The following is an 8768-nucleotide window of genomic DNA, read 5'->3' on the forward strand; positions in this document are numbered from 1 at the left end:
CCTTATACATGGGGTATTGCCATTATATATGTGTGCAGAATATGGTATTGTGCTAGATGTTAACCCTTATACCCCGGGCTTAGCATCTTTATAAGTGTGAGTATGCGGACTGAGTATAAAAACATACATTTCCAATAATAATGAAGATTATAGGCCCGTGTTGGCGAACCTATGGCACGCGTGCCACAGCCGGCACGTCGAGCCCTCTCTGTGGGCACGCGCGGAACCGTCATGTCTGCCAAGGGCTGTGCCGTGTTGCTGTGGTGAAGGCACTGAGGGCAGTGCTCCTTCTCCCCAAGCCCATGCTCCCCAAGCCTGTGCTCACGCTGTCCCTCTCCTTGCACCCGGGACAAGCCCTTCCCTCTCTGTCAGCTGAGCTGCAGCCGCAGCTCAGCTGTTTGTCGGGCGCCCCGCCCCTCTTCAGTTTGGACTGGGAGGCTGTGGCCCAGCACCTTGCCACGCCCCCTCTCAGCTGAGCTGCAGGGCAGCTCAGCAGTTTGTCGGGGGCCCCCACCAGTCTTCAGAGGGTTCAGTCCTCTCTCTCACTCTCTCACTCTTTCACTCGCTCACTCTCTCACTCGCTCACTCACTCACTCACTCACTCACTCACTCACTCACTCACTTGCAAGGGTTTTTGGGAATTATAGTTCCCAGGAAAGAGGAGACAAGGCTGCAATGGAACAAAAAGCCCCTGTTCTTTTATGGATCCTTCCTGTTCCTCCTTTCTTATTTCCCTGCTTCCAGGAATTTTCACGTAGAAGTGGGGAATCATCTTCGGTTCTCCTTTGTGGAGAGGCATGTGCGTGTGCATGCGTGCAGTCAAGTCACCACTGACTTAAGGTGACCCCACAGGGTTTTCAAGGCAAGAGACCTTCGGGGGTGGTTTGCCCATTGCCGGCCTCTGTGTGGGCTGAGAGAGTTCCAAGAGAACTCTTCAGTTTGGATGGGGGAGGCTGTGGCCGAGCACCTTGCCACGCCCCCCCCCCTCAATTTTTTTTGATGATGTCCTCAAAAATGGTGAATTACATCATGGCTCGTGCTCTGAATTGTTGATAGTTTCAAGCACTCCTTGAGGAGGTTCAGGCACAGTATAATTGTTTACTTATGTACAATAATGTCCGGTGGCTGAGCAGAGGTCTAGTCCTGGAGAGATGCATGCCAAATGCAAACTTTTACCTTTCAATAAAAAGTTGTTTGTATCATTGAAAGCTCTGTTATTGTGTTTTTCTTTTAACGCTAGGGCTGTCAAAAAAAAAAATTCGGTACAGTTCGGATTCGGCCGAATTTGGCCCTTGTGGGTTCGGTACGTGCCGAAGTCCGAACTCCCCCACTTCGGATCCGTTCAATTCGGCGGGAATTCAAAGTTCGGGAAAAAAATTCGGCCGAATAAAGCCATTAAAAACACAACCGCGCCTTTCCGCGGCTCTGGGGGGGGCATTTTTGGGCTTAGAGGTCCCAAACTTTCAGCAGAGCTTCAAAGGACGTATATTGAAAGACTCCCCAAGTTTTGTAAAGATTGGGTCAGGGGGGGCTGAGATATGGGCCCTGAAAGGGGTCCCCCCCACCCTTAATGTGGATCTCTCCGCAGAGCTTGCCGCCTACGCACAAAGCTCCCGGCCCGACAAACAGCTGATGAGAGCAAGGGCGGGGCAGGTGCTAAGAACTTTGCAAAGCAACACAACTGCAGAGCAACCCCTTTGCAAATATGCAAAGGGCGGGGCAGGTGTGAAGAATTTTGCAAAACAATACAACTGCAAAGCAACACAAGCACGCAATGCAAAACCTTTGCAACAGTGCATAGCAACACCTGACACCTGGGAGTTTGCATACCATGGAAAGGGACAGAGGCAGCTAGCTATGCATAATGAGCAGGAGGGGGTGGAATGTCTCCTTTTGCATTGGACTTGGGACCAGGCAGATGCATTCTTTAAGTCACCATTTGAAAACCAGTTTTGAGCAAGCATCAATAACCTAACTGATCTTATGAATGAGGAAAAACCTGAAGAATAAAAATGAAGCCCCCCCCTCAAACCAGGGAGAGAGAGACTGGAGGGGGAACACACACCCCAGGCAGAACCGGCAAAAGCCCCCTTTGGCTTCCCCCCCCCACCCACAGAAACTGCTCCCTCCCCACACACACACACAGACTCTGCTTTCCCCCCCACACACACACAGAAAAGAAAAAATATAGATTAAAGCCCCCAAAGGGGTCTTACTGTGGCTGTCTTCTGTTCCAGCAGGAGGGGCTGGGAGGCTGGGTAATCCAATATGATTCCATTTGTATCCAATATAAGATCCATATGTATGCATCTCTCGAGGGTGATCCATTCATCCCAATAGGGGAAAGGGGAAAGCCCATATCTCGGGGGGCCCTGACCCAATGTTTACAAAACTTGGGTGGTCTCTTAAAAAGCCTTGACTGAAGCTCCGCCGAAAGTCTGGGATCGGCACACCCAAAAATGCGCCCCCTGCAGCCATGGAAAGAGAAAAGGGGGGGGAGCCAATATTTCAGCCCCCACTGAACCCATCTTTACAAAACTTGGGTGGTCTCTTAAGAGGGATTCTCTGAAGCTATGACAAAAGTTTGGGGGCTGAACCCCCCAAAAAGCGCCCCCTGCAGCCACGAAAATGGAAAAGGGGGGAGAGGAAAAAGGGGTGGAGCCCATATCTCGGGGGGCCCTGACCCAATGTTTACAAAACTTGGGGGGTATCTTAAGAAGCCTAGTCTGATGCTCCGCTGAAAGTTTGGGGTCGGCACACCCAAAAATGAGCCCTCTGCAGCCATGGAAAGAAAAAAGGGGGGGAGCCCATATCTCGGGACCCCCTGACCCAATGTTTACAAAACTTGGGTGGTCTCTTAAAAAAACCTGTCTGAATATCCCCTGAAAGTTTGGGGTCGGTACCCCAAAAAATGCGCCCCCTGCAGCCACGGAAAGGAGCGAATGTGCACAAGCACCCCCTCACACACACATGAGGATTTCCCTCTCTCTCTCTCTTTCCCCTGCCGGCCGCACATCAGCTGATTCCTCCAGCACTCAATCCTGACTGATTGGCCAGAAGAAGACCCAGCTTGGCCACCGATTGGCCGGGGGAGGAGAATGCTTCTTACTGACGGTTATGCTGCTTACTGACGGCCGAATTGGCCGAATTTATTCGCCGAACTCCCGAACTCGCTGAATTCGGCCCCCCCCGGTTGCCCGCCAGTTTTGAGTTCGGATCCGTCCGAACTAAAAACCGCCGAATCAAGGGAAATTCGGCTGATTTTCAGTTCGGGCCGAACCGAATTGACAGCCCTATTTAACGCAAAAGATGTGAATATGAGTTGTTTTTTCTAAACTAAAACCTCAGTATTCAGGTTAAATTGCCGTATTGGCACTTGGCGATAAATAAGTGGGTTTTGGGTTGCAGTTTGGGCACTCGGTCTCTAAAAGGTTCGCCATCACTGTTATAGGCATTACACTATATTGTTAGGAAGAAATCGTCGAAGCAATCTGCTTAACAGCCCTGAACAGGTACACAAACGGCCCAACGGCCCATTGAAAAACCAGCTCGTCGTTTGTGACCGGAAAACAGTACATGAGCCAAAACCTGCGGGTATTCAAACACCCCTAAGCATAAAACAGCTGGCTGCCCAGCACACTTTTAATGTCTGTGTACAGGAGGCAAGATCTGTCCATTTTTCCATTCAACAATTGAACTCCTGGAGACCCTGGGGAAGCGGCTGAAACCTGAAGGGGGCCCATGCGATCAGATCACAGCGACAGGAAAACATTTTAATACGGCAGCTTTTATTCCTTCCTGAAACTGGCCAACTGCCAAGCAGGATTCCCCATCAGAACTCGACCTTTATTTGGCAAAACTGTCCCCTCACTTCTGCTTTCTGTCTTGGGCGCCGATAACGCTGTGGGATTCCCCCCAGTTCAGAGAACTCGAGGGGGTTTCCTGTGGGAAAAACAAAAGCTCGTCCTTCACGGGATAGCCACATGAACTCATTCCACCTTCCCCGCACTCTTCTTGTGGCTTGAGCTCTGGAGAGGTGGTGCGATGGGGTGGATCCTGCTCACTTTGGTGCTGCATGCAGGTAAGGAGAATCGCCTGCTTAAAACCCATCTGGCTCTTTCCCTCAATTGTGCCCTTCAAAACAGCTCGACTTAAATGTTTTGCTCTCCAGAGAACCGGTTCTTGCCCGTCTCTTGATGGAAAAGATAACCGAAAAGCTGCTCTCCTTTTCCAACTTAAAAAAAACAACCCAAAATTTAATCAATTGATGACCACAGGCAAAGGTGGCAACTCTTCTATGATCGATATGTTTAACTCTAGTAGAAATGTTTATATATAAGTGGCTAAAGAATCAGATGTAGATTTAGACCAAAGGGGTGAAAATGCACGGTCGCTTTAGCCTCCTTTACTTCCTGTTTCAGCCAGGATTCAGCCAGGATTGAAAGCATGTGTTTTTGCCGAACGTGTGTTCGATCCTGGCTGCATCAGGGAGTAAAGGTTGACTAAAGCGACCATGCCTTTTCACCCTATTTAGTCTAAACGATCGTAAGTTTTATTGAAAAAATGCATTGTGAGAGAACGATCATAAACTTGGAATACTGTTGATTAACTTCGTAGCCCCAACAGCTTTGATACTACGAGATTAGCCATAACAGATATTAAGGGGTGAAGAATGTTCATGGGGGCTTGATCCAGACGCTGACCCAGCTATGTTTTAATGCTTTTGCCTTCCCCCTTCCCCCTCTTTTCTTTTTCTGTATCCTATAAAAACCAATAAAAATTTATTGTAAAAAAAAAATCCAAAATTTTAAGCTAAACCCTTTTAATTTTGTATCATTCATGTGCAATCCAGTGCCAATTCAGACCAGAGTCTGGAAGATGTGGGAATGAATCTCCTGAGTGGTTTTCCAACTAGCGGCTAAATGGTGTGGTGCCGTGTTTAGTCCAGTTCAAAAATGGCACCTGTATGCAAATGAGCATTTAGGCATAATTTGATTATAACTTTTGGTGTATCTTCAAAGCGGCTGTTAAGTAGTAAACTACGGATAGAGTAACAGCCTTATCATTACCAGACAGCAGATAGATTAAGTGGTAGTCATGAGAACATACAGGAAAGTGCAAAATCAATGGAGTAATCCAAGAAGATCTTATAGAAGAATATAAATCATAATGGCATAAAAAATGGACAAGTGTTTCTGTCTTTGCCTTTCTACATGGGCAGACTCTCTGGCCATTTATGCATGGGAGGTTTTGCCTTGGATTTTCCGCTCTCTAAAAGTGCATTTTCCCCATCCAAATTCTCAAAACTAAAAAATAAGCCCCCATGCAGAGGTTTGAGAATCTGGATGGGGAAAATGTGCATCTAGAGAGCTGCAAATCCAAGGCAAAACCTCCCATGCATAAATGACCTCTGTTTGAGTGGAGTTTTCAAAAATCTGCCAGTTAATTCATTGAGGGGTAAGGCATTATGTTTGGCCAAGAAGAAATATCTTTAAAAAGTTGGAATTGTTAAGAATTCAAGATAATCTGGGAGCACTGGAAAAGATGGGGTGCTATGACCCCAGAAGGAGGGTGCACATTTCCTTCTGGCCTCACCTCATAGTTCAAGATGGTCCGTTCTAAGTCCATGAGCGTCTTATTCATTACTAAAGGGAGGTCTGAGGGAAAACATGGATAGGATATCTGTAAACCTGTTTAGAGTGTCATCCTAGGATTGGGGAGGCCAAGGTTCAAAACTCCCCAGCTCTCTAGGTGACCTTGGATCAGTTACTCTTTCTCAGCCTAACCTGCTGCCAGAAATGTTGTTAGTCTTTAAGGTGCTACTGGACTCTTTGCTCTTTTCCACTTCACAGGGTGGTTGTTGGGAGGATAAAATGAAGGACAGGAGAACTACGGTAATCAATCTGAGCTTCTTGGAGGAGCAGTGGAATAAAAACAGAGGCTATAGACAGTTGCCTACAGACGCAGAACAAGGAGAGATGACATCTCAGTTGGGAGAGAAAATGGGCCAACTTTATTCAATTGAGAGTCAAAGTTATCTTCATCAGAGATTGTATCTGGTACCTGATTAAAGGCGCTTTGCCTTTCAAAGGCTCATACCCCCAAAAACCTTGTCAGTCTCTAAAGTGCTATTGGGCTTGAATCTAGCTGTCCTACTGCCGGCCAACACAACTACCCTCTGAAAACCCAAAAAGCTTTTTGTTCTCTAACTCAAATCTTGATGTTCTGCACAATCTTTCCCTTTCTTACTAAGGATCTCATGTTTTAAAGGTTTTCATGTTTGAAATGTTTTAATTGCTCTGAGGTTCACTGCCCTGGTTGGAAAGGCAGCATATAAAAAATGTTTTAAATAATAAATAAAATAGGTAAATCTCCGCCCCAGAAACTTTTCAGAAGTTTTGCAAACTGAGCATAATTCCAAGGAGAGGAACTGTCCTTGTGCAGTTCTATACAGCGATTAATAGTGTCCTTCAGTCTCTGATAATAATGTCGCTTGTAACTTCCTTTCTAGTTGTGCTGGCAGTTCTTGCCAATGCTCCAGTACAGATTTTAGGAATTGAAGGACAGCCCGTGTTCTTGAAGGCTAAAGTCCCTCCTGGCTTTCATGTCAGGGATACCATCTGGAGGTTTCTGACCCCAGTAGAAGAGCTGTTGGCGATCTCCTTCGAGGGAACCGCGCAGATCCAGTACCAATCCCGTTTCAACGGGAGGAGCCGACTCCACGCGAACTTCACTTTGGAGATCAGTCCAGTGGCCCTGGGAGACAGCGGGACCTTCTCAGCACTGCTGGTGAACACAACGGGGGAGATGGAGAAACAGATCTTCCACCTGGCGGTCTACGGTACGGTCCCCCGGAGGAAGAGGGATGTGGCTGGTCAGTTTGTTTTTTCCCCCCAGTCTCTGATTTTTAACAAGTCATCCCCTGTCCTCTGTGTCATGTGGGTTCCATGGCAATGGTGTCGCTAGAAACACATCAGTTTTAAGCCAGTTTGTGGTGTGTCTAATGGCAACTGATACAAATCTCAGCCAATGAATGGCGAAATCTGCAAAAATGGAGTTAGAAATCTCAGCATCTTCATTAAACCACAATGCCCAAAGGGTAGTTTTTGGGGAGGGGATCCTCGTAGAAGAAAATCAGTTGCAAACTTTTATGGAGCTAGATTCGAGACCACTAAAGACCAAGAAGATTTCCAGGGTATAAGCTTTGGAGCCTCAAAGCTCGCTTCGTTAGGTACAAGCAGGAAGGAAGATCCCTCAGTCCTTATATCCTCCTCCCACATCCTGACTGGAATATAAATAGGGTTGCCAAACTCCAGGTACTAGCTGGAGCTCTTCTGCTAATTACAACTGATCTCCAGCCGATAGAGATCAGTTCACCTGGAGAAAACGGCCGCTTTGGCAATTGGACTCTATAGCATTGAAGTTCCTCCCCTCCCCAAACCCCACCCTCCTCAGGCTCCACCCCCAAAACCTCCCACTGGTGGCAAAGAGGGACCTGGCAACCCTAAATATAAAGGCTTAGTGCTCTCCATTCCTACGTATATCTGAAGAAGAGATCTTTGATTCTCCAAAGCTTATACCCCGAAAATCATGTTGGTCTCTAAGGTACTACTGGACTCGAATCTGGCTCTTCTACTCCAGACCAACATGGTTGCCTTCCTGAAACCATTACGGAGTTTGTCTTTTAGGTTTGTTCCCTAAGATCCTGAAAATGTGAAATTTTGCCCAGAGCTTATTAGTTGATATGGATTCTTGGACCACAGCTCCCCTCCCCCTGTGAAATTATGCTTCTTGCCCCCATGGTTTCAAGGCTTCAGTTCAAAGGAATGAAAAATTCTAGGCTGGGGTGAGCAGATGTTTCGAATCCTCCGTTGATGGGGAATTTTCATTATGCGCTGTCATTTCCCCATCCCACACAACCCCAGTGATCTCCCTCTGCCGACATTTCCTGCAACTGCTACTTAAACGTGATTTATTTGCATGGTTTATGGCATTTGGAGGAAAACACTTGGCACGAAACTGGCAGGAGGGGTATGGAAGGGTAGTGCTATGTGAGCTGGAAATTCTGGGTTCTTTTCCAACTTCTCTACTCTGCTTCCAGATGTGGTTTCCACACCAACCATCCGAGTGTTCAGCGAGAACAGCAACCCAAACAGGTCGGCGGGATCCTGTGAATTATTCCTGGCCTGTGCAGCATCTAGGGGGACCAATCTCACCTACAGCTGGGCAGGGCCAGGGGGCCAGGCGCTGGTTGGGGGAAAGCACTCAGCTTTTGAGGATGGCCAGGTGCTGAGGACGAAACTGGACCTCTCGGAAGATATGCCAGCAAGCTATACCTGCACTGTTGCCAACGCAGTCAGCACAAAATCCGCTACCATCACCGTCCGGGAACAATGCCAGAGAGAATCAGGTTTGTGACAATCAGGGGTGCCGTTTTAGATTTCAGCCCGGGGGGGAATGGACGTTGGAGCAAAATTCACAGCAAGACTGGAATGCCCAAGGGCCATTTCCACATGGGTTATCTGCCCTGAGGTGGCCCCGTAGCACAGAGTGGTAAGCTGCAGTACTGCAGTCCAAGCTCTGATCACGACCTGAGTTCAATCTTGATGGAAGTTGGTTTCAGGTAGCCGGCTCAAGGTTGACTCAGCCTTCCACCCTTCTGAGGTCGGTAAAATGAGTACCCAGCTTGCTGGGGGTGAAGGGCAGATGACTGGGGAAGGCACTGGCAAACCACCCCGTAAAACAAAGTCTGCCTAGTAAGCATCAGG

General features: G+C 47.8%; 1 protein-coding gene across 1 annotated transcript; it reads left to right on the plus strand.

Annotated features, from left to right (window-relative positions):
• Positions 1 to 4044: 4044 nt before the first annotated feature.
• On the plus strand, positions 4045 to 8293 carry SLAMF8 (SLAM family member 8). The gene is made up of 4 exons (XM_056853487.1): positions 4045 to 4081; positions 6512 to 6874; positions 8102 to 8231; positions 8287 to 8293. The coding sequence occupies exons 1-4, from the start codon at positions 4045 to 4047 to the stop codon at positions 8291 to 8293; spliced, it is 537 nt and encodes a 178-aa protein (XP_056709465.1).
• Positions 8294 to 8768: the final 475 nt, after the last annotated feature.

This window comes from Euleptes europaea, chromosome 7, assembly GCF_029931775.1.
Source record: "Euleptes europaea isolate rEulEur1 chromosome 7, rEulEur1.hap1, whole genome shotgun sequence".
In the NCBI taxonomy this organism is placed as follows: domain Eukaryota; kingdom Metazoa; phylum Chordata; class Lepidosauria; order Squamata; family Sphaerodactylidae; genus Euleptes; species Euleptes europaea.